This window comes from Miniopterus natalensis, chromosome 11 (assembly GCF_054644295.1).
Source record: "Miniopterus natalensis isolate mMinNat1 chromosome 11, mMinNat1.hap1, whole genome shotgun sequence".
Classification (NCBI taxonomy): Eukaryota; Metazoa; Chordata; class Mammalia; order Chiroptera; family Miniopteridae; genus Miniopterus; species Miniopterus natalensis.
The window spans coordinates 41,628,775-41,655,882 of NC_142091.1; the positions used below are offsets into that span (position 1 = coordinate 41,628,775).

The 27,108-nt window shown below is 38.4% G+C and overlaps 3 protein-coding genes across 3 annotated transcripts; 2 read left to right on the forward strand and 1 right to left on the reverse strand.

Annotated features, from left to right (window-relative positions):
* Positions 1–500: 500 nt before the first annotated feature.
* On the forward strand, positions 501–1,439 carry OR51I2 (olfactory receptor family 51 subfamily I member 2). The gene has a single exon (XM_016214998.2). The coding sequence runs from the start codon at positions 501–503 to the stop codon at positions 1,437–1,439; it is 939 nt and encodes a 312-aa protein (XP_016070484.2).
* Positions 1,440–11,932: 10,493 nt separating this feature from the next.
* On the reverse strand, positions 11,933–12,877 carry LOC107538686 (olfactory receptor 51I2-like). Its single transcript, XM_016215009.2, has one exon. The coding sequence runs from the start codon at positions 12,875–12,877 to the stop codon at positions 11,933–11,935; it is 945 nt and encodes a 314-aa protein (XP_016070495.2).
* Positions 12,878–21,819: 8,942 nt separating this feature from the next.
* On the forward strand, positions 21,820–22,776 carry OR52D1 (olfactory receptor family 52 subfamily D member 1). The gene has a single exon (XM_016215000.2). The coding sequence runs from the start codon at positions 21,820–21,822 to the stop codon at positions 22,774–22,776; it is 957 nt and encodes a 318-aa protein (XP_016070486.1).
* Positions 22,777–27,108: the final 4,332 nt, after the last annotated feature.

Genomic DNA, 27,108 nt, shown 5'->3' on the forward strand with positions numbered 1-27,108 from the left:
AGCTCTGGGGAATGCTCTTATTAATCAGTGACATATTTGAATGAAACAACATTTTCAAGGGTAGATTTAAATAAATACTTCCAAGAGCTATTGATAATTCAAATTCTTGGTGTCTTTTTATAATAATGATCCATAAATTATAGCTTAAACATTTCTATTCAATAGTGCTTCTAAAACACATTAAAATTGTGAAAAATATAGTTTAAATATTTTCCTAGTAACTAACTGATATTTTTGAAGTATTTGTCAATGTCTTTCTTCTTCCATTAAACAGATGGAAATAGTAGCCCAACTTGTGTGGCCAGATGACCATAAAATATAAAGCAAGGATGTTTGCACGCATTTTCCCCAAAGCAGTGATTTCATGAATGCATCCATTTCCAATTGAATAGACGTCATCTGCTGTGTCTTTCACTCCTTGGTTTCTCCAGTAAGTGCAACCCTCAGAAATCTCCAACTCATAAGGTCTCACCCTGAAGAGTATCCTGCTTCCTCCTGCCATGGGATTGTTCAATGTCACTCACCCTGCTTCCTTCCTGCTGACCGGTATCCCTGGTCTGGAGAACTCTCACCCCTGGCTAGCAGGGCCCCTCTGTGTGATGTACGCTGTGGCCCTTGGGGGCAACTCAGTGGTCCTGCAGGCTGTGAGAGTGGAGCCCAGCCTCCACAAGCCCATGTACTACCTTCTGTCCATGCTGTCCTTCAGTGATGTGGCTATGTCCATGGCCACCCTGCCCACTGTGCTCAGAACCTTCTGCCTCAATGCCCGCAACATTGCTTTTGATGCCTGCCTAATCCAGATGTTTCTCATTCATTCCTTCTCCATGATGGAGTCGGGTATTCTCCTGGCCATGAGCTTTGACCGCTATGTGGCCATTTGTGACCCCTTGCATTATGCCACGGTGCTCACCAATGGAGTCATTACTGGAATGGGTGTAGCTGTGACTGCGAGGAGCTTCATCACCCTCTTTCCTCTTCCCTTCCTCATCATGAGGCTGCCCATCTGCAGATCCAATGTTCTTTCCCACTCCTACTGCCTGCACCCAGACATGATGAAGCTGGCCTGCGCTGATATCACTATCAACAGCATCTATGGACTCTTTGTTCTTGTATCCACCTTTGGCATGGATCTGTTTTCCATCTTCCTCTCTTATGTGCTCATTCTGCGCTCTGTTATGGCCATTGCTTCCCATGAGGAACGCCTCAAAGCCCTCAACACCTGTGTGTCGCATATTCTGGCTGTACTGGCATTTTATGTGCCAATGATTGGGGTCTCCGCAGTGCACCGCTTTGGGAAGCACGTTCCTCGCTACGTGCATGTCCTCATGTCCAATGTCTACCTTTTTGTACCTCCTGTGCTCAACCCTCTCATTTACAGCGCCAAGACGAGGGAGATCCGCCAAGCCATCGTCCGCATGTTTCGCCGCATCAAAATGTGACTTTCATGTTTGGCTCTAAAATCTGATATTTATTGTAACTGTAGGCTGTCATCTATAGTATCATCGTGATTGTTGTCATCATCATGATGTCATCATGAAGAGTAAGATAGATATGTGCACTAGAAGAAAAGTAAAAGATCATAAAATGAAGTGACAAAACTAGTAGCACATGACAAAAGTAGTACATTCAGCAAATATTAATGGCATTGTTAGAAAGATAAATAGAGGCAATTCAGTGATTAGACAAAGTTTTATAGAGAAAAATTAATCCAAGCTAAGGATCATTATTTTCTACAACAATAAATATTACTAATACAATAATAATTAATACAGTGAGCCTTTAAAGTGCCAGGTTCTGTTCTGTTCTAAATATTTATGTGCATTAACTCACTTATTCTTCATAACAGTCCTATGGGTACAGGGAATTAAGTTAACTGTTTAGGGTAACGCCTATAATATGTCATTCAGATGAGATTCAATACTGGTCTGGCTCCAGTATCGGACCGAAGCATTACAAATACTGCCTCTTGGTCTAACAGCATCACTGTTAACATTACCTTTGCTCTCCTTGCTTTCACCACCATTTTCACTCCCCAAAGTTCATGAGCTGTTTTAACTTCACACATGAAATTTTAGGTACTGCCAGAACTTGCCATAAGATATATGGGCAAATATGGTCCAGGAAAACTGATAGAGTTGGCATCTAGAAAAAGCTCTATCTACCCACCATGTAATCATCCCCCAAGAAAAGCAATGCTGAGTATATGAACAATAAACTTTTTTTTATATTGTACTAGACACGTGATTTCTCTTTCTCTTTGCTTTCTGGGATTTTAATTTGCTTCCACACAGCGACATGATAATAGATGTTATAAATAATATCCTTCTAGAATTTCCAGCTACAAAAAGGGATAGGCTGAAGAGAGCATTGATGATTTGGACATTAGCAAATAATTCTTTCAAACTTTCTTTTAGGTTGATTTTCCTTACATACTCTTTCTTTGGTATCAGAGAAGTCGGATTTAATAAGAAATCTCTTGGCCTGAGTTTAGTGGTCTCAAACTAAATTTGAGCTTAATTCTAGACTAAAATAAAGGAGATGCCCTATAGAGTCTAACCTAACTCACCAGCAAAACTGGACCAGAGAGCTGATACCAACAGAGCATACAGTCATCTAGACTTTTTATCTCTGTACAGTGCTCTACTGAGAAAATACCAAGAAGGAACAAGTGCCAGAGGGAAGGAACTATTTCTGAATGGAGATAATTTAAATATTTGAGATCCAGTGTTTCCCTCAAACGTTCATAAGTTCAATAAGAGACTCACAATATATGTGCTGTTGTCTGCTAAATAAATAATTTTCAGAGGCATGATTGAATAACATAACTCAGTATAATTTTATATGAAAAATAATTAAGGTATTTGAGGTCTAAAGTCTTGTCAGTTTAAATAATGATCTTTCTAATTCATGCAAGAAACTCTTTTATTGCAGCATCAAATAATAATAACTTATAATACCTTGAGAGTTCAGTTTTAAATGAATATATAGATGCAAAGGCACCACTTGGGAAAGCTACTATATGGAAGTGAGGGAAGCACTTACTGAGTCCCCTCCCAAGGAGAGAAGGGAAGATATCCTTGTGACCACAGGTCAAACTTTGAAACCCAATGTTATAACAGAAAAAAAACAAGGACATGGTAATATGAACCTCCTACAAGATCCTCTGGCTCCTCTCTACTTTATTTCCTTTCTTTTTGCTCCATCATTAATTAGAAATGCTGTTTGTCTATGGAGGATAAGGGGAAACATTTTTAGGTTTTGTCTCTTCTTATGAGGCAGATGCCATAGAAAATTTAGGGCCATTCCTGCAATTTCCATTTTAAGAAGGTCTCAAATAAGTCCTGTTTTTCAGTCTTAAGTAAAAACTCTCTTTTAACTCCTTTTATTTAATAAGATTTTCTTTGAAGTCAACATTTTTCCATATTGATAGTAAAATACTTAAACTTTGGCCTAGTATAAAGGAGAAAATAAATTCTTATACTTCCTTTATTTTGAGCCTCTTAGGCCTACCTCTAACCTAAGAAAATGACATGCTGAACATGGTTCAGCTAGGAGTTATGGTACGATAGAATTCTTGATCTCTGTGCCTCATAGTAAGACTCATGGAAAAGTTAATATAAATGGAATGTGATAAAAAATTGAAAAAACTCAAATCTATATTATGTGGACTTGTATGAAATTAGTTTCAGTGCAAGCCCAGGAATCAGGAGAACCTTCAGAAATGAGAGCGTGGTAGAAGAGGGTAACAAACAGGCCCCTGGGCATGGCTGACCATTAATCTTACTTTCTGTATACCACAAAGGTCCATCCCTATCTCATGAAGCCTGTTTTTGAAAGAATAAATAGAAACATAACAGCTCATTATTTATTTATTCACTCAACAGTATTTATTGAAACCTAAAATATGGCAGGCACCTTATTAGGTCTGAGGGCTCAGTGACCCGAAGACAGATGGAAGGGGTATGTCAAAGCCTCTGGAGATGTGTTTAATAACTACATATTTCTCTTCAGTACCCCTTACAAAGCTATGTCATGTTTTGAGTGGGTGCATTGCATGGGGGAGTGTTACTGCTGGAAATACAGTAATAGTTCATTTGTACTGTGTAAAGGCTGGGTATTTAAGATAAACATCCTATATTACTGGGCTAGGAGAAATAAGCTTCCTGCACGGCAATCAGTATTTTTACAATAAAAGATAGACTATAAACATCCATGGATCAGAATCAACTTTAATTATTAGTTTCAACAGTGACAGACACAAATCCTTCTATAAATTTTAAACAGTTTATAACTGATAGATGAGTGGCTTTTTCTATATTTGACATGACGTTATGAAAATAAAATCTTTTGTGTAATAGTAATATTAAAAATCTGACAGTCAGCAATTTAATAAATAAATCCTTGACGAGTGTAGAAGAGGCAAGCAAAATAAACCTGAAATTCAAATAAAGAAATTCCTCCTAAACAAATTCAAAACCTTATGTAACTGGATTAGAGACACTAGACTAGAAATATTTCCCATGTCAATTACTCTGCTTAGATATGGAGATTGATGGTGACATTCAATAGGAAATACCATTTAACATTTAGAATCCAAATACCTACAAGAACATTTTTACAAATAAAGTAGAAAAATAAGTTTAGGGTTATTAGGGAAAAGGAGACATAAGACACAACTCTGGTATAAATTGGACAATCGGGCACTATTTCTAAACCAATTCTAATTTATATTCGATATAATTTCTTAAAGAATCCTCTTTGCCTTCAGTTCATACAAAAATATTATAAACAGATTTATAATTTATCATTTACTTAAATCTCAGTACACTACTTGAATACTATTTGACCAGTTTGAACAAATACAATTTACCTCAGAAAGAAAAAAATTTTATTTCTAAGTCTGTTAATTAAAAAATTGGTGAATATTTTTAGACAGTAATAAAACATATATATACATACATATGTATAAGGAATTATTTTTCCATATCAATAAAATAACAGCTTTTCATTTTCTGTCCCCTCAACATATTTCTCTATAATGTATAGTCAATATAAACAGGTTATATGTACTGTGGGCGGAGGAGGGGGGGGAATGTGCACACACCCCAGTAGTCCTTACCCAACTAGCACTGGAGGGTAAGTCCTTCTGTAACACTGAAAGAAATTTCTATCACAGTTTTGTGCAGTGATTCTTTATTTATTCAGTTGAATAGGTATTCAACTGATGAGACACACAAGGAAACATCCCCCAGTGTCACATGCTCTTTGTTATCAGGAGCCAGGCTCAACCATCTCCACATCCCCAGTGCTTGGCACATAGCTAGCCCCATATTACTCATCCCACGTACATTTGCCAAGTGAGTCAATAAGGGATCACTGCACAAAACGCTGATAGAAATACTTACCATGCCACACTGGTACTCACTCTTCCCATCCTCACGCCTTGTTCTGTGACTTCTCAATTCTGTAATTCAGATGGAGATGTATTTTCTAATAAGCCTAAAAAAATACTGAAGTCAGCTATGTGATTTCTAATATTCAGGTACAGATACTGAAGCATGAGGATATAAAAATATTTCTTTTAAAAGAAGAAGGAAGGTTCCCATTGGAAGCATGACTTTAAGGGCTGTGGGTCAATCTTTGTCCTTGATTTTTTTTTTTCCCCTTTTATAGTTTCTTAAAACTGTGTACAGGGTTAGTTTTTGTCCCCACACATAATGAAGGATGGTTTTCCCGGGTGACTGGGAAAAGGAGCCTCTGGACTGGGCGACGATGGCAGGGTAGCTTTGCCAGCTTTGCAGCTTTAGGGCTCCCTCTGGTTGTGTGAATATTCAAAGTAGCACCACTTGAGGCCACTCTGCCTCAGAGCTAAGTCCGTTTGGTGAGGACGCCTGGCTCCTCCTCCTGCACTAGCCCGAGAGCTCTGCAGGCCTTTCCTCTGAGCAATACAAGCAGCCCGAGGAGTTTACGCAGCTGCAGCAGCGTTTTCTTTCATCTGCTTCCCCTATAGCCTCTTCCCCTGTCAGCAGAAACTCCTTTCTCTCTTACCCGAGGGATCTTTACCTGTTTCGTGTGGTTTCCTTCAGGCTGAGGGTATCGCCTATCAGAAAAGCTTCTGTGCTGAACGTTTCTGAGGTTCTCAGGCGCTTAGCGCCACGGCTGCATGGCCTGATCCACTCAAGTGCAAGAGGACTTGGACCTGGTAAAGGCTGTTCCCCATTTCACCAGTCAGTCTCAAAACCGCCTCCCCAGGTTCCAGCTTAGGGTACAGTCCTCTCCTATTGGAGGTGAAGGTTGAGATTTGTTGTCGTTTTAGTTTAAATTTGTTGTAGAAGTAAGTTTTATTACCTTAACTACGCTGCTGCGCACCACATAATTTCTAATCTTGGCTATAGTTACCTTGTTCTAGGATACTTGAGGTTTCCCTGTCATGTAATGTTGTTGGAGATGTTATTTCTAGGTTTCTATTCTGTTTTTTGCAAGGGTTTGTTGTTGTTGTTAATTTGCCACTCAGGAGGTGTTTAGAGGAGATTCATATCTATATTTCTGTTATGTTTAGGGCATCATAAAAGTCCCAACTTACCTCCACAAGGCAGCTCTGGTGGGTGGGAGGAGAGAGGCAGGTGAAGTGTCTACTAGGCAAGAAACACTAATATGTCTAGATTTAGAAGGCAATAAGTGAAAGGACAGGAATTACAACAGTTTTCAAAGCTGTGTCACCAACTGAAAATCACACTAGTCATGGACTTGGGAAAAAGACTGCCTGGTTCACCCCCTGTTCCTTTACTTACTATCTGTGTGCCTCAGTGTCCTCACCTATAAAACAAAAATAATAATTTTGCCTACATCATAGCCTGCTGATAGGGCTTAATGATTTTTTAATAATAAAATAAACTTTCAAATTGACTAGCACATTTTAAGCCACCAAGAAATGTTATCATTAGTATTACCTTGTAGCTGGTAAAATGAGCATAGATATTTTTAAATGACTAATCTGGTTAGCCCAACTGAACAAAGAGATCAAGTGGGACTAGTCCTGGCATCAGGCCTGCCACAGATAAATATTCTGTAATTTTTTTAAAACTAATTATCTGATAACATCCTGAGACTCAAGGATAAACATTCTGGCTGGCACAGGCTTCTGATGTAGTGGGATGTGGGGAGTGTTCCTGATACGTACTAGGTAGGATAAGTCTCTGAGGGCCCAGAATCAGGCCCTCATGGGAAGTAATATTGGCTCTCCACAGCCCCCAGCCCATAGCCACATCTGGAAGACAATGGCCTCCCTAAGGAAAGGAAATGCTTATCCCTGTAGTCGAGTACTTGGAAAGCCAGCTGGAGTAACAACACTCAAACCTCTCCCCTCTGAGGCTCACCTCTTAGGACTGCACAGATTATTCTCATTTACCTCCATTTCTCTCTCACACATACAGATAGACACGCATTTTATTTAAACAATAATGTATATGTTTGTCAAAAAGCAGACAATGCAGATAAATAGAAAATAAATCTTCCCAATTTTCACTAACCAGACAACTACTAATAAAATTTCTGTTAATGTTTCCAAATACTTTTATATGCAAATATATAAATATTTAATGATAATATTACATGTTTGTGTTTTTAACCAAAAGAAAATTATCAGCCTGCTAGAAATATTATCTGAAAAATATTTTGTTTGAAATACTACTTTATAGTAGTTTATACATTATTCTAAGCTATGCTCTACTAGAAATCTGTTGTTGTAGCCATATCTTCTATTTTAATTAGTATAACTTCTAAAATTTTTTTTCATATTTTAGCACTTGGGTGGTCACCTCTATTCCTGTCCAATTCCTTACTTTTTAAAAACATTTGAAGGAGGTAATCTCAATTCTACAATGATACTAAATTAACCTTAAAACCATGATGTTGTATTACAAAAAAATATTCAGAATTAAGTATACTGAATTTGAAAAAAGTGACACCTTCAATATTTGTTTAATCTTCCAGTAAGGCACATGTTTTGTGTCCATTCATTCAAGTTTATTTCTAACCTATCAATAACACAAAGTTTTATTACATAATATTCCTCATTAAAATGTTACTGAGATGAATTTTTAGATTTGATAATTGAAATATTTAGTAATTAAAATATTTGCTATGTTTTTTAAATCACTAGTTTTGTATTACTATGTTATATTTGGAAACTTTTTTTCAAATTTTTGTAGCCTTTACCTTTAAGCCTTGGTGCTTTCTTGATCCACAAATTACATCACTTGCAAATAATAATATCATGATTGCATTCATTCATTCATTCATCCAAGCCATAAGTATTTATTGAAACCTAAATAAGTTGTACAATGTTAAGCTCTAGGGATAATTTGGTTACTGTAAAAGTGAACATTTTCCCTGTTGAGTACTTATTATATGCCAAGGAATATAATAACCATATTACATACATGATCTCTAAACTATTAAAACACAACAATCTGGTTATTTTTGTAACAGTTTTACAAATGACTAAATCGAGGCTCAGAGAGATCGGAATTTTTCCAAGGTCTTGATCGACCTTGGACAAAGTTCACACTCTTCCTAATATTAACAAACAATCTATTCTTTCAAGAAGCTTATGATTCAATAGGGAGCTACATACAGTGAAGGGCAAAATCATATCTAGGTGTTGTGATATAATTCTACACAAATACATTAGAAATGTATAAAAAGAACAAAACGTGTTTTACCACTGTTGGAGGTGAGGAACCAAGTAGGTGGAGGACAGGTAGTAAATAAAGTGCTAGAAATGCTGAGCCAATCTGGCTCATGGCATTTGTCTAATAAATACGTTTTGATGAATAATTAGAATGATATGCAGTTTCCAAGCATACAAAAATGGACAAAATATTCCAAATAAAGGCTACCAAAACAGAAATACAAAGGCATAAAGCAACTTGTTGGTCTAGAAATCACATGTGGTTCCATATAGCTGGAGCAAATATTTATTTTTTGGGGGGGATGGTTAGGACTAGTAAGAGGTAAGAAATGGATACAGTAGTGATATTATTAAGGTACATGTAAAGGGATTTGGTTTTTATCCTTAAGCAATAGGAGCCATTTAAGGCTATGGATGTTTTATAATCAGAACAAATCTTTAGGGAGATCATTCTGGCTGCAGCTTGGAAAAGTGAGAGAAAAGAATGGTGCGCAATGAGACCAGCTTGGAGATATTGTGAGAGTGAAGTGAGGGGTAATAATAAAGGCCCAAAATAAGATAACAGCAGTGTTAAGGCAGAGGCAAAGGTTGGATAAACTGAAGCAAAATTAGGATTTTCAGGGCTTAGTATCCAATTATAGATAAAGGGTCAAGATAAAAATAGCTCATTTCTCTCTCAAGGTTTGTTATATTACTAAAAGATTCCTCTTAAAAAGGTAGTAAATAGCAATGTCCAAAAAATGGCAAAATTGTTTTCCCCTCATTTTAACCAGAAAGTATACAATTTAATACATTAAGAAAATAAACATAATTTTTATTTGTTTTTATAGAGGATGGGCTTTTTGTTTCATTAGATACCTTTTCTGAAATCTACTGTTGTTTATATATTTTTTCATTATTTCACTCATTAACATAATGAATTATATTAAGGGATTTTTAAAAAATGTGTCTCTTTTTTAATCTTAGGATAAGTTCAATTATTCTTTGTCTATATTGATTAATTGTATTCACAATTTTTAGTATTTACACATGTTTTTATTGTGTTTAATCTATAAAAATTTTGCTGATATAATTTTTTTTGTATCTCCTATTAGGACTATGTTTGATCTTTTAGATAGCTTTCCAATTTTATTCATGATTTAAAATGTATAAGAAGAATTCTCTGGCTCTTAAAATTTTGGGGAAAAGTAAGGAAAAAGATCTTGTACTAGAATATATTGGAGATGGTGAGAGTATAGTTAACTTTCAATTTTCTTCTCAATTACCAGTTAATTCTCTATTTATTTACATTTTATAATTTTCCCTAAAATGCCAGTTTATTTAAGAATTCAAATTACTTACAGAATGTTCTACTGTCATTTTAAAAATAAATCTAATTTACTGTTATATATGAATATTAAGTTTTATTTTCCATTTTATTTGATTTTTCAGAGGTTGGTCTATTCTGTCAGTTTAATAGAGAATTAGTTATTGGGTTACTTTCACTCTTTCCCATTCACATTCATTCACTTCTTTTAACTATTTTCTATTACTTTATATACTATTTTATTCTTTTATAATGTCCTAAATTGAATGCTTAATTTCTTAACTTTCACTATTTTGTTTTTCATTAAAATACTACCCAAATTTGCCAAATGTTATTATTACTGGAAGTTAGATTATTTAATACAATTTATATGCAATGACATTTATCTCATCCTAAAAGCTGGGTTGGACAGTGTGTGTCATTGAAATAAATATTGACATGCATATCTATAGCTATTGTAGAGTATATATTATTTTAACCAATATTTTTTACATGATAAGAACACCTAACATGAAAGCTATCATCTTAACAAATTTAAGTGTGCAATACATTAGTGCTGGCTATAGGTACAATATTCCACAGTGGATCTTTACAGCTTATCCACCTTGTGTAGCTGAAATTTATGCCCATTGATTAGTAACTCCTCATTGCCCCCTTCCCCAGCCCCTGATAACCATCATTTCACTCTTTGAGTCTATCAATTTTACTATTCTATGTACCTCCTATAAGTGAAACCATGCAGTATTTGTCTTTCTGTGACTAGCTTATTTCACTTAGCATGATATCCTCAAGGACATCCATGTTGTTGCATATTGCAGAATTTTCTTTTTAAAGGCTGGACTAGTATTCTATTGCATGTATGTAGCACACTTTCTTTATCTGTTTATTGGTTGATGGATATTTAGTTTGTTTCCACATCTTGAATATTGTGGATAGTGCTGCATTGAACATGAAAGTGCTAATAGATCATTGAGATCTTATTTCAATTCTTCTGGATAAATACCCAAAAGTGAGATTGATGTATCATATGGTTATGGCACCAAAACAGCACAGGCAACAAAAACAAAAGTAAACAAGTGTACTACAACAAACTAAAAAGCTTATGCACAACAAGGAGAACAATCAACGTAGTATAAGGCAACCTATGAAATGGAAGAAAATATTTATGGTCCATATATCTGATAAGGGGTTAATCTCCAAAATATATAAGAAACTTACAATTCAATAGCAAAAGAACAAATTGGCTAGGGAGTTGAATAACCATTTTCCGACGAAGACATACAAATGACCAACAGATATATGAAAAATGTTCAATGTCTCTAATTATCAAGAAAATGCATATTAAAACCACACACAAAAATATCACTTTACACTGGTCAAGATGGCTTTTAGCAAGAAAACAAAAGGTAACAAGTGTTGGCTGGTAGGGGTGTGGAGGGATCTGTACCTACACACTGATGAGAATGTAAAATAGTGCATCTGCTATGCAAAATAGTATGGAGGTTCCTCAAAGAATTAAAGCTAGAACTATCTTTGCCAAAACACTGGGGAAGAGCATCCTTCACCCACTGTGGTACTATTTCCATGGTAACAAGTAGTTTTCTTTGTGATGATTCACAAAGAAATATGATGATAAAAACATATTGTGACAAATTTGAGGACTGATTATGAGCATGTACATTTTTTAATTTAAAAAGACAAAAATTGAGCAAATGTTTTTTGCTAAATTATGACCCAGTTTACATTGCCAAAACATGTTGATTACAGTCTTAACTAGTGCCAGGATATTATTAAACATCTGGTGGCAGAAATCCTAATAGTAGGTTAGTGCACAAAAGGAAATTTTAAAAGCCTTGTTAAAATAAGTCTGGAAAACTCAAATTTTAGAATACCTAAATAGTCTCTGAGTCTTGGGCTTTCACCATGATTTCTGCTTAAAACTTGGTTCCCAGTAGCATTTTGAGAAGCCTCCAACGAATCTCTTTGGTTTTGATGGAATAGATAACAGGGTTGAGCATTGGAGGAACAAAGAGATAAATGAGGGACATGAGTGTGTGCACATACTGTGGAGCATGCCTCCCATAGCGAGCTGCCATGGACACACCAACCATAGGCACATAGAAGATAAGCACGGCACACATGTGCGACACACACGTGTTGAGTGTCTTTAACCGTTCCTCCCAAGAGGCAATGGAAAGTACGGAGCGTAGGATGAGCACATAGGAAAGGAGGATGAGTGCAGAGTCCAGACCAAAGGTAGAGATGACAATGAATAGGCCAAAAATGTTATTGATGGTGATGTCGCCGCAGGGCAGGTGGATGAGATCTGGATGCAGGCAGTAGGCATGGGAGAGTACATTGGCTTTGCAGAAAGGCAACCTCTTCAGAAGGAAAGGCAGTGGGAAAACCATACAGAAACTGCGAATGATAACAGATAGGCCCGTGAGTGCCACGCGGGCATCAGTGAGCACTGCGGCATAGCGCAGAGGGTTACAAATGGCCACATAGCGGTCAAAGCTCATAACCAGCAGGATCCCAGACTCTGTGAAGGAGAAGAAATGGATAAAGAACATTTGAGCCATGCAAGAATCAAAGCTGATCTTCCTTAAGTGAAAGCAAAATGTGGCCAGTACCGTGGGCAGCGTGGAAAAAGACACTCCTAGGTCATTAACTGACAGCAGGGACAAGAAGTAGTACATAGGCTGATGCAAGCTTTGTGTCTCCTTGATAATAAAAAGGATAAGGGCATTGCCCACGATGGAGATAATATAGAAGGTACCAAGAAGCAGAAAAATCCAGTGTTGGGAGGTCTCCAGCCCTGGGAGACCTCTCAGGGTGAAAGGAGGCCACTCTGAGCTATTGTGGGTGTTATCTCCCATGCTGGAACTATTTCTTAGATTTTATGACCACTATCCTATAAAAGAGACAAAAACACAGTTTCATCAATGGCCTAGTCCTAATATTTTAAGACTCTTATAATACCATCCAGCCCCTCAATTTATAGCATTAGTCAATTTTATTTACCAAATCACTCATTCTTGTCTCTCATTGTCACCAACGTTACTGAAATTGTCTGAGTTTTTTCCATTTATCTAGCTGGCTAAACAGATTATGTTGCCTTTGTTCACATTTGTGTCTATTGCCACTTGGCTCTTTCTCACATTTAAAGCTATGAGCATAGCTTTGCTCAAGATCTAAGGCAAAACTATTCTGCCCTCTTCCTGGGCATTCCACCTATTCATCAAACCATTAAATTTTCCTTTTTCCACACTCTTATAGTACTAACATTTACTACTTTATTATGACTGCCCAGCTTTTCTACTCCTTTGTAGTCTCTCAGTTCCTCTATACATTTGTCCAGACAGAAGCTGGGTGGAGAGAAAGATATCCATACATAGAGATAACCTTCCAGACACTCATGAAATGCACTCAACTCCCATATTTCCACATTCATTCTTCTATCCATTCACCTTATGGCACTGGCATTGTTTTTCTCCCTGAATAACTTAATTTGTTGAAAATCTGTTTTCATCATTTACTTCAGGACTGAATAACCATTTCATAATAATTAATAATTAAGTATTAATAATTAATAAATAATTAATAATCATTTTCTTATACCATGGAATTACTTCTTATCCATGTTCTCCATCTCTTTAAATAATATTATTGTGCCTAAGATTAAGACTCAAAATCCAAACATCACTGACTCTTTCCTTTATGTTCTACATTAAACTGGGTAACAACTGATGAAAATACTGACCCCAAAGTGCCTCTGTCAGCACCTTTCTTCATTTTCTTTGACCTGTATCTCATACCTCAGACCCCCCAAAATTCATTATTTTACCATAATAACAGCCTCCTAATAAACCTCATGCCTCTCTCTATTTCATTCTCTAATCTGGTGTAGGACTAATATTTTTTTAAAGACAGCTCTAAAAAATGGCATTGTTCTGATTAGAAATCTTACATGTTCCCTCATTGTCAAGGGATCAAATCCAAAGTCACTAACCTAGAATTAAAGGCCTTCTGTGATCAGTACTAAATCAATAGTTCTGCTCTCAAATCTCAAAATGTCCTTTCTTATACCTCAAGATATCCAGATAGGTCTATTTGCTGTTATCCAAACATGAACCAAGCTCCTCAACTCCCAGAAGTTGCCCAGAAGGTGCATACCCATTCAAACCATCTTCCAGGCCCCAGGATCAATGGTGCCCTCCTTCATGAATTCTTGGCTGATCATTGCCAGAGGAGGTGAATTCTCTCCCATTATTCTCACAACTATAGGTTTGCACCTCCTTCTGTACCCATCTCTCTGCCTTCCCTGCATTGTAACTGTGTGAGTCCTATCTTTTCTACTGGCTTATCAGCTGTAAGAACTCAGCCCTAACTCTTGCTTATTTCAGTCCCGGCCATGCTTAGTGAAAGGTATTGAACAGGAGGTATACTAAGTAAGCCACTGATCCCTTCCAGGTTTTGGCTGCCTTTTTGTAAATTGGAGATGCTAAGAAACTTAGCTAAAGAGGTTGTGTATATCCAAAGATAGATGGTTGTGAAAACTCTTAGGAACAAAGACTTTGTAGCTCTGAGTACTAAAGCCTGCCCTACACCCTCACCTCCAGCCTTTCGCTTGCCTTTGCTCCTTCATCTGCATCAGGACTTCTCTAGCCTTTCTTCTCAGGTTGAATATTTTTTCTCCATTCCATATTCTTTAAGACCCCTTTGCTTTTCCTATCTGAAAACACTTCCTAAACATTTTTGTTTGCCTCTGTGTGCAATATCTAACACCCTCAATTTGGAGTCTTTTAGTGCTAAGTTAGGTCCTGCTAAGTGGCTTCCAAAGCAGCCAGTGTCTTTTTATACATAACAGAGTATTCTGAGAAAAGCATGGGGGTGTTTATTCACTCCAAGGCATCTATATCCCAAGTATAGTCTAATAGGGTGTCTCTGCTGGGAAAGTAATGATGAAGCAGAAAACATGGCAGAATTTCAGAGAACAAAAGCAACAGATAGAAAATAGAGAACTGGGAAGGTGATAAAAGTGAAAGCATGCAGGAAAGAAACAAACCCTACTTAAGTTAGGGACAGCCTTTCCTCCTTCATACTGTCATATTCTAACACTTGGAATTTCTAAAGTAGAGGCAGAGTGATTTCGGCCTGAGTCTAGAGGGCCTGCCCTCCCAATTTACCTACCTGGGACAGCACCATGCATGGAAGGTGCAGAGGAAGGGAGAGCAGTAGTGGGAGTCCTGCATGCCATGCCCAAAGCCTCCGGTTAACTCTGCCAACTGCCAACTAGAAGGCTGCCTCCAGGAAATCCCTTGAGCTGATATCAGCTCAGGAGTTCATGGACTCCTGGGAATATAGAGCATCCACAGTGTTCCACACCTCTCTGACTTAACATTTCATCACTCATATACAAGAGTAAGCATGATCAGAACTGGAGGGACCTGCAAGAAAATGTAGTCCCTCATTTTAGAGAAGAGATCATTAAAGAAAGGGACATTTCAAATGTATACAGCTTGTCAGTGGCAGAACATTTAAACCTAGATCTTTGAACTTAATTTATGGCTTTTTTACCTTATAACTATGATTGATATCTACAAGAAATACTGAATCTGATAAAGTTTTTAAACCACATATAAATGAATTTCAACATCTAAATGTATTAGGACATGTGGAATTCTCATCTGGATCATCCATGAAATTGACCCCAACCACTGGTTCACTGTGGCTGACCACACACAGTGTAATTATAAGTCAAATTATAGAAAGTATTTGCCCTGGCTGAGAAGGTGTGGAGAGCACTGCAGTATGCTGCCTTCTTCACGAATGCTATCGAACACCTGCTAGGGAGACAGCATCACTAATAAAGATTAGCTGGTAATGTTTTGAGCTAGATGGACTGAGCTTGAGTCTAGGATATGCCATTTGCCTTGAGAAAGTTCCTAACTCATACACAGTTTCATTGCTTCACCTGTAAAAAAATTACAATCACACTTACATCCTGGAATGACTGGGATGGTTAAACCACCTATGACTTGCAAAGCATTTAGCCTATTGGCTGCCATATAGTATTTATTAGACAGTAATGATTGTGTTTCAATCCCAAGCATTGGATCCTAAAAGTAAAATAATTGGGAATGGATGTTGGCATAAGTGTACAACAGAATAAGAATAAATTCTTGAATAGTTTTAACTCATTTCTAGGAAAACACTAGCAGGTATATCTGAAATGAATAGTATTTAGTGACAGGAGACCCATTCTTGAACCAGACTGGGGAGGACAATAAAAGTTGGATTTAGAAAGAACTTCTCAGATACCTGATGTTTGTCTGAGACTAGCCGGGCTGAAAATGCAGTAGGATTCAGTGCATTACCTAATCACTCCTAGATCTTCCCACAGTCACACTGACTGTCATGGGAAAGGCAGAGAATCACCCAAAACCTGATCAATACACATGGATTTATCTGAATTTTATGTCTATTGCTTCTTTGTCATAAGTCAATATCTTTAAACTTCCCCTCATGAAAAAAAAAACAAAACAAAACTCTTTTCATGTATTACACAGTCACAATCCCTACCCCAAGGGTCTATGATATAAGGTATATGTTAGCAAAAGTAACTATAAATTGAGTCCTTCATTCAACATTAGACACAATTTTAGTCATTGGAAAGTATAGATGAATAAATATAACAATTAACATTCTGGTTTAGGAGACTTCTAAGGAAACACAATGGTTCAGTGTATTTCATTACATGTTTCTTAATTTCCCTAGTAACTTGTTCCTAAAGCCCTCCATTCTCTCACTTCCTTCTAGATCAGTTGCTTCCCAGCTCTATTATGTAGTTGGCATCAAGGAACCTGTTCTATTGCTCTTCTGGGTTGGTATCCTGTTTCCTAGATCACATATTTTTCTGTTTTTCATTTTCCAGGTTTGTTTGCTGAGAGCCTTTCTCTTTCATGCTTTATTTTAGGGAGATATTTTTTATTAATTTGATACAATGCTTTTTATTTAAATGAAATACATTTTTTCTCTTATTTTCCAATTGTTTGTAGAGGATGTTCCCTGTGCCATACACGTTGCTAAGGACCCCAAAGGTCCTGTACCAATTCCCCATGTGCATTTTGGAGGGATAGCGCAGAGCTGCATTCAAATATAGACCATTCATTTATTCAGCATTTTCAGAAAGCCTAATAATTTTTATGCAACAAAGACCCTGAAAAATGCCTCATTCATCAGTTAATCATTACCACTTCTATCTTTTTTCTGTTTATGCTTTCTTTTTTATTTGATTGTTTCTCTATCCTTACCTCTCTTTCTGCAAAATCCCTCAAAATAAAGAAGCCCTGGCCTAGTCAGTCAGAGCATAGTTCCCACACACAAAGGTTGAAGATTTGATCCCAAGTGGTCAGGGCACATACAAGAACCAACCAGTCTCTCTCATACTTGTGACTAAAAACTGCTGACTTTCTCCTACAGCCACCTGCTAAGATCTGGGAGACAAACTTGATCCCTTCTTCTGTACCCCACTCAGATCCAGTGCCTGCATCAGCTTCACCTGTACTGTCACAGAGACTTTTAACTTTCAATGATTACATAATTCTTTTGTTTGTTTGTTTGTTTACTTTAAAGAATAGTCCATTAATTTTTAGAGAGAGAGAGGAAGGGAGAAGAAACATCCACGTGACAGTACAATACGGATTTACTGCCTCCTGCATTCCCCCCAACTGGGGATCTAGTCCACAACCTCTGGGTGCCCAACCAGCTGAGCCACACTGGCCAGGGCCATTATTCTATTATTTTTAAAAAATTAGTTATTAATATATAATTCACATACCATAAAATTTCAGTAAGTGGACAATTCAGTGTTTTTTAGTATATTTACAATGTTGTGCAATCATCATCAATATCTAATTTTAGAACATTTTCATTACTCTAAAAAAAAGCTCCATAGAATACAATTTAAAAACTTAGATGGCAGTTTTACTCTAAAATATCAATATTTACAATAGGCTAAACATCATATCCTTTTCTACTATTTAGATTTAAAGGACAATTTTTAAATGTCAACTTAACATTTTTGAGAGAACATATACTATTTCAAAATTACTTTAGAAAGTGCCCTGGCAAAAACTGTGAAGACCATTGGATTGAATTAATATGAGAGGATATAGGTACAGTAGTCCACTCTTATCCGTAACTTTGCTTTCCATGGTTTCAATTACCTCTGGTCAACTGTGGTCTGAAAATATTAAATGGAAAATTGGAGAAATAAACAATTTATAAATTTAAAATTGTACACCATCCTGAGTAGTATGACAAAATATTGCACCATCCCATGGGGGACCTGAATTATCCCTTTGTCCGGCATATCCACAGTACCTGCCCGTTGGTCACTTAGTAGTCAGTTACAGATCCACTGTTGCACTATCGCAGTGCTTGCGTTCAAATCACCCTTATTTTACTTCATAATGGCTCCAAAGCTCAAGAGTAGTTTAAGCTTTATCACAGGTATGTATGTATAGGGTAAAATATAGTATATATAAGGTTTCCGGACTATCTGTGGTTTCAGGCATCCATGGGGGTCTTGGAATATCCCCCATGAATAGGGGAGGGGACTGCCGTATGTACAAGGGAAAAGAGTATAGTATTTTGAAGCCTTTGGTGCAAAGGCTTGATGTATGGCTAATGTCAAAGGGTATAAAGGGATCTCGCCAGAGCACTGATGTTATTCACTGCCGGGCCAGCTTCGTGGGCGTGAGCAGTATAAGGCCCATGCTCAGAAGGGCCCTGTGTTTCCTTCAAGGTTCTGCTTCCATGCTCTTGAAACTGTAAATTAATTTTGAACTTTCATTTTGTGAAATGAAGTCTAATGGGACAATGGAACATAAAAATGTCCACTGCCATTTCTTGTCACCCTATTTGCATACAGCATTAGGAATGCCCTAAGCACACAGAATACTTTGCACTTACAACATGTGAAAATTCTGTGAGGTGCACAGTATTAAGGAGGAAAGAAGAGAAAGAAAGAGAGAAGGTAAGAGAACATCAGGGGAGAGAAACACAATTACTAGATTTAATTTCCACTTTCCTTGAAAATTCTCTAAGGATAGCTTCCCTTCCTAATTTCTTTCTCCCCCTTTCAACTCCTCCTTCTCTCCCTAAAAAATGAGCACCATGGCTCAGATCCCTAGAGCAGGCCCCGTGGGTTTTCATACCTGCGTGTCACAGAGTCAATAAATAACCTCATTTACTGAGCCCCTGGACCAGAGGAGGCTGGAACCCTGACCTAACCTGGGCTCCCATAACTGAGGCCAGATGACATATTTCAGCCGACACATCAGCACTCAGATACTATTATCCTCCAAATCACACCTATAGACTTGCACAGAAGCACAGGTTTGACATCCCTAAATTAAACACTGCCCTCAGGCACTGCGCCTGCAGAGGCCTCGCCCTCCCAGGGACCGGGCGCCGCGTGTGAACGCGCCGCAGGTATGTTTCTAAAGCCAGATTCCTCAGAAACTTGTGTCGAAAGAAAGGGCTCAGAGCTCGCTTATTGAGATCTAGGTCTCAGAGGGCGGTCTAAGCAGCCTCGCCACCACGGTGACCCAGACACAAGGCTGAGTAAGGTGGGTTTGGATTTGGGAGGACGCCCTGCTCCACCCAGAGGGGGCTCTGGCTCTCTGCCCCCCCCCCCCCCCCGTGTTTCCCTAGAAAGCAACCTTGCTGGTGCCTGATCTTTCTGGTGCTCCCATCCCCAGGCGCTCTCAGAGTCGCAGCTGCGTTATAATTACCATTTGAAATCTTTGCCAGCAGGACTAGGCTAAGGAAGCGGGGAAAGAGCAGGTGCTGGTGGCTCCGACCCTCCACTCTCCACTGCCCAAGCTTTCTTTCCTTTAGGGGCTGGGGCCCTTGGTGAAAGTCTCCAGGCAAATCTCCACTTCATCTGTCTCTTTGGAACTCAGATGAGGAAAGCGATTGCAGCATTAGTTACTGATGTTAAAGTACCTTTGCAAAAAATAAAATGGGAATTTAAGTGTTGGCCATACGAATGGACAGTTAAGTGAGATGAAAACACCAAATGTTAAATCGGGAGATCTGAAACTTAATTTTAGCTCTGACAGTAACAGGCCTTCTGATCTGGATTATATCAGGTCACTTATCTGAGTGTGGACTTCCTCTTGGCAAGACAGGTGAGTATGATTATTATATTCTGTATCACTCCCATATGCAGCTATGAGACAAAGAACTTGTAAAAATGGGAAAGGCATTGCTTGTGGTGTCCAAACTTTTTAATTCCATTTACTTTACTCTTTCTCAAACACAAAATCTGTGTGAGATAAGTAAGCCAGGTATTGTCATTCCCAATTTAGAAATGAGAAAATTGAGTCTCAAAAAGGTCCTGAGACTTAACCAATGGGAAATTGTGAATAGTAGAAATGCTGAGACTGGAATTCCAGAGTTGTCGCTTTTTAATTTTTTAAATTTATTTTTCAATTACAGTTTACATTCAGTATTATTCTGTATTAGTTTTAGATGTACAGCATAGTGGTTACACAATCATGAGCTTTGCAGAAAGGTCCTCCTGATATTCCAAGTACTCACCTCATACATAGTTATTATATTATTGACTATATTCCCTATGCTGTAATTTACATCTCTGTGACTATTCTGTAGCTACCAATAACACTCTTGTGATAGAACCAGGACTAAAATTCAGGATTTCAGGCATCCTACAAAGCATTCTTTTAGGTAGATAATATTACTGAGGGAAGATAATACCAGCTCTCTACAACAGAAAATAATTCACTCTCCCAGGATGTCTACTGTTGGTGAACTCTACGACACTCCACTACCTCCCTCAATCAGCCTCTATCAACACTGGTGGGCATTGAACTGGCTTTACCATAGTTAGCAGTGCTGTCCCCCAGTTAGCATGTCTGATGCATCTCTTTCTTTCATGGCACCCTCATGCATGCTTAAAACATTGTAGTTATTTAATCATGAGGCATTTTAATGTATTCAGGTTGCCTAGCCTCTTTGTCAGCCTTATAGGTGAGATATAAAAATAAGCCATTTGCTGTATATCTGGGCAGGTATGTTACAAACACAGGTTAAGTCAGTAAAACATGACATTAAGGAAAGAGGTCAATGGTACGTTATTAAGAGTTATCAGAATTGAGTAATTAATACTGAGCAAAATTTCTAGGTACAGATAGAACCATGTTGTGTGGAGGTTGCAGTTATGTAAAGACATGGTCCCAAGCACAGTAGACTTTTGCAAAGCAGCAGGTGGATAAAAAATATGAAGATGACTAAGGACTAGATTAGGGGAGGAAAGCTTCTGGGAGGCAGGGGGACTTGCCTGATACTAAAAAACTAAAGAGATAAAAAGAAAAAAGGAAAGAAAAGGAACTCCTAGGGCAAATGGAATAGCATACACTGAAAAAAGAGACAAGAAATTTTTCTAAATGTTTGTGGACAAAAGAGGATAAATGATGTGCAGGATGTGAGGAGAGATAAGTCTGGAAGGATTTGACAGAGAAAATGCTTAAATTCTTAGCTTGGTCCTTGAAACACAGAACTCAAAGCATACATTTTTAATACAGAAAATGGTGGATGATAAAGTGGGTTGTATATAATAGTATCTCTTAAGATGCTTGTAAACATTAATAACACTAAATATTTTTCTCAGATTAAAATATATTATTCACAGAAAGATCACTGTTTTATGTGAATGAACCCAATACCTACTGTTACAGGGCAGGTGTACTATCACCCATTGGATAGAGTCTTTCATTTCCCTGGCAGAATGTCAACTTCCAACACTAGTGATGACAGTCTCCCAGACACTCTCTTTCTGACTGGGATCCCAGGGCTGGAGCGGGCCCACATCTGGATTTCCATCCCCTTTTGTGCCATGTATCTGGTAGCACTGGCAGGGAATGCTGCCCTTATCTTGGTCATTGCCATGGACAATGCACTTCATGCACCCATGTACCTCTTCCTTTGCCTTCTCTCACTCACTGACCTGGCTCTCAGCTCCACCACTGTGCCCAAAATGTTGGCCATTTTGTGGCTACATGCTGGTGAGATTTCCTTTGGTGGCTGCCTGGCCCAGATGTTTTGTGTCCATTCTATCTATGCTCTAGAGTCCTCGATTCTTCTTGCCATGGCCTTTGATCGATATGTGGCTATCTGCAACCCACTGAGATACACAGTCATCCTCAACCATGCGGTCATAGGCAAAATTGGCCTTGTTGGGATATTCCGTAGTGTGGCCATTGTCTCCCCCTTCATCTTCTTATTGAGGCGACTGCCCTACTGTCAACACCATGTCATGGCGCACACGTACTGTGAGCACATGGGCATTGCTCGACTGGCCTGCGCCAGCATCACTGTCAACATTGTCTATGGGCTGACTGTGGCCCTGCTGGCCATGGGCCTGGATTCTGTTCTCATTACTGTCTCCTATGGTTTCATCCTCCGTGCTGTCTTTCGCCTTCCATCCCGCGATGCACAGCACAAGGCTCTGAGTACCTGCGGTTCCCACCTTGGGGTCATCCTGGTCTTCTACATTCCTGCCTTCTTCTCCTTCCTTACCCACCGTTTTGGTCAGCACCGAGTCCCCAAGCACGTGCACATCTTTCTGGCTAATCTCTATGTGCTGGTGCCTCCTGTGCTCAACCCGGTCATCTACGGGGCTAGGACCAAGGAGATTCGGAGTCGACTTCTAAGACTGCTTCGCTTGAAGAAAATTTCAATATGAATTCTGAGCAAAGGTTGGAGGTGAGAAGAATATATTTGTATGGTATCTGTCTAGATGCATTTATGTGGGCAGAGACTGGAAAGAAAATAAAAGGCCAGATAAATTGGAGATATCAATAATCCCATTGAAATATCTTTTTTTCTGAGACTCTTTGAGCAACTCTAAACAGACCAGAAAGGTGATAATATTTTTAATTTTGTCTCAAGAGTACCTATGTTTTACTAAAGAGTGAGTCAGGTGATTTTAAGAAAAATCTGGGTTTTATGGTGGAGCTCTTCTACTGTGAATTTAAGTAGAAAATAAAGAACACTTGCAGTAAGTTGAATCTGAGTTCCAATTTTTTGAGTGATGAAGCACACAAAGTCTAAAGTCAGAACGCCTGGATTCGAATCCTGGTTCCTTTGCTTGTTTTGTGATCTTGAGCATGTTGTCAAATCTTCCGATGCCTCAGTTTGACAAAGTGTTAAGTGGAGGATGATGAAAATACCTAACTCACTATTGCGGTGAAGAAAAAATAAATTAATACATGTAAAAGTCTTAAGGCAATGCCTAACATGTAACATGCTCAATAAAATAAATATAAGATGAAAAACTTATGTAGCCTCTGTAAATATTATTAGCCAAGTTATCATTATTTAGGGCTGTTGTATGTTATAGCACTTCCCAGGGTTATCGTGATAACTGTATAACAACTCTAAAATATTTGGACAGTGCTTGTGATATGAATAGCATTCATTAAAACCATATTTTCTCCGCCTTTCTGGTCTTCCATTTTGAGATCCTTTTTTTTTCAGCCATAAAGTAATTTCTTTTTAAGGACTCAGGGAGATGGCTCAGAGTCCAAGTGCATTTTAAAATAATTATTTATTGCTTAATAACCTCAGTTCTGAAATACACAAATAAGTCCACAGATACTCCTCCCAGTGGCTCAAAAATAAGGCTGTTATCTGCATTTTAAGAGAGACTAATAGTACTATGGTTATGCATTTGTACAGGCACTATCTCATATATTATCCAGTGTTTTGTAATAGAAAGAAATGTGATGTGTGGATCCAGATAAGCTTGAGCTTAAATCTTGACTTCCTTATCTATTAGCAGGTGCATAAATTCGGGTATACCACTTAATCACCCCCAGCCTTAGTAATGTGTTCCTGTGCCTGACATAAAAACTGGTCATAGTTGGTAGTATTTGGTTAAAAATATTTAAATTTATAAAAGTATGCTATGTTTTAATATATTTGCATAACCTAAAATAATCTATATTGTTTGTCTATTTACTTCTTGATTGATTCATTAGTTAGCATTCTAAAATTTCACCAAAATAGGCATCTTATCTGTTTCTTGCACAATGCTAATACACCCTCAATAAATAATATGGAAAAAATATTACAGGCCATACTGGTATATGTCATATTTTTGTTGTATTAATGAATAAATGGATATCTTCTCTGTACTATTGTGATGAGTAATGACAATACATTTCAAGTATAGTGTATAGCACATAGATGTTCAATAATGATATATTTTATTTTATATCACATTGGGCTGATCCAATGAAGGCACATCCACAAGGATCAGGACAGAGGGAAGGGAGAGTTTTTTTACTCAGAATTGCAGTTGGAGCAAAGAATATCGCAAAGTCGATAGGTAAATTGATTTACAAACACTGTACATGTCTCATGTATACTTGATATACTTGCTCATATGCATACTCCCATGATGCTATCACCGCGGTCATGGTATTAAACATATCCATCACCTGTGAAAGTTTCCTTGTGTCTGTGCGTGCGTACATGCGTGCATGTGTGTGTGTGTATGTGTGTTAAGAATCTTCAACCAGTTTTAACTCAAGGCTGAAGTGAGGTTAATGGTTAATAGGAGAAAGCAATGTTTTCCCAAGTGATACTTCCCTGACCACCACACCCCACTGTTCAGTATTTAAGTGCACACATAAAAGGAATTCGACTTCTGAGAATAGACGGAAGTCACCAGTCGTCAAGCATGTGCAATTGATCCAGCCTGTTCTGCAGGCCCGGCCCTGCTAGACCGTAAGCAGCCCTCTGCTGGACCACTTTGCGAGTGTCATACCCTTACATAGGAATCAGTGCAATTATCAGATTGCAGAGAAAACTTTATAATAAGCCAAATTATGGAATCCTGCCGTATTGGATATTCTTGTTTCTTATTGTCCTGAGTCTAGCTCTTTCTGTTTGTGCTAAGGGAGACTTTGAACTGGACTTTGATTCAGCCCTGGTGAGGTCCTGAGCAGTTACTCTGCTGAGTTACCCCCATCACAGCCCATCCCCAGGACTAGAATCCACCCCATCACTCCCAAATCAGTTTTTATGTCGTATGTCTCTCTTACAACACACACACACACACACACACACTCACTTTCTTACATGTACAGTGGTACTTCGGTTTTCGAACATCTCCATTGACGAACATTTCGGTTTACGAATGCCGTAAACCCAGAAGTAAATGCTTCAGTTTTCAAACAGGCCTCGGAAGTCGAACATGCCACGCGGCTTCTGCTGAGGGCAAGATCCTGAGGCCTAGCTGTCAGCTGTTGATCCCTCAGTTTTTGAACATTTCAGAACTGGAATGGTCTTCCGGAACAGATTACATTTGAAAACTGAGGTACCACTGTACAGTGAAAAAAAATTCCTTCCTCTGAACCCTGAGGAAACTCTTCTTACTGCCCCTCTCTACCTCCTACTTGACTGCCACATTATTTTATTTTGTTTTTATCTGTGCTTATTATAAGTAGGCATAGGTGATTTCTTCATTGTGATTGGATTATTCTGAACTTTTCCTCTCTAAATGAGTTTCTAAACTCCTAAAGAATGGGAAACCTAAGTTGTTCCTTCCTCTGTGCATGGGCCACACAGGACACACTTTCTGCTCACTGACCTCATGGGAATGGACTGATCCCAGCTGTGGGGTGGTGTAAAGCTCAGAGCACAAACTCTGGAATCAAGGAGCTTGGGCTTCTTCATCTCTGTCAGTCACAAACTGTGTAACTTTGGGAAAATTACAGACCAAATAAGGCATGCTTCACTGCCTGTGCCATGAGTCACCTCACTGATAGAGCAGAAGTTTATAGAAGATAATGGGTAGATTGGGGCAGTATTGATGACTTTCACTAAGGCATTGGTGCCACAGAATTTAGAGTAGCAATGGGAGTCAGGGGAAAGGTGCTGAGCTATATTTGGACATGCTGAGCCAGAGGGTCCTCTGGGACACCCAAAAGGAAAGCTAGCAAGCTTTGGAAAGTACAAATAGATTCAGCTTTAGGAACCATGTTATTAAAAGAGCAAGAATCAAGGAAATGGCCAAATTCTTTGAAGGATGAATAAAGAAAAAATCAGTGTAACATACTCTCAGGAGGCACCACTCTATAAAATAGTGGGTAAGAGAATAGATTCAATGAAACAGCTTAAAGAAAGAAAGGTCAGTATATAAAATTTCATTTAAAAAATTAGGGAAGATTGGGAATGAGGAACAGCTTTGAGAAAGTTTCTGCACCATACTGGGGATAAGTCAGAGACTGCAGAGGGTAGTGAAACATGATCATTGGAAGGGCAGACGGAATTCAGAGATCAAAAGGAAGATACAGTTCAGCAACCAATGAGGCAGCAGAGTCAGGCATTCTGCAACATGGAGGGAGGAAGTCTACATAAGAGGAGAGGATGGATCTTCAGAAGTAGTGCAGGTGGACCTCATGAGAGCGGGATCCTGGCACAGGAAGATATCAAAGGGAGCACCCCAGCTGAGAGGGAAGTTAAACATCTTTTCTGCAATACCAAGAGACTGATCCCAAAGACAGAGAAACATGATTAAAAAGTGGGTGGCATCCAGAGACCATAAAAAAAGGCATGGCTTCCTGCAGGAGCAAAAGCCAGGAATCCTTCGGAGTTGGAATACAGGTGACCCATGGTGATGATGGTAATGTTGGTGAGGAACTGGGCTTCCAACTGAGCAGGAGAAAAAGTACTGAAAAAGAAGTATGATTTCCCCACTTCATTCTCAAAATACTCTGAGATTCAGGATATGCGAAGATAGAGCCCAAGCCCAAGACCATTTAACATGATCATTTCCTACTTAAAACAACATTATCTTTGCCCACCTTCCCCAAAATTGACATCACACATGAGATCCAAGCAATCTTTTTAATGTAGAACAGGCTTGGGCAGTGAGGGAGGGGCTGTTCCAGTGTGCACATGATCTGAATAGAGGAATTCCCAAAATAAGCTACTTCCCCTCCCTTCCCTCTTTCCTTTCCCCACCTCCCTCTCCTTGGGGTGGCATGGTGAGCATCAGCTGAAGGAC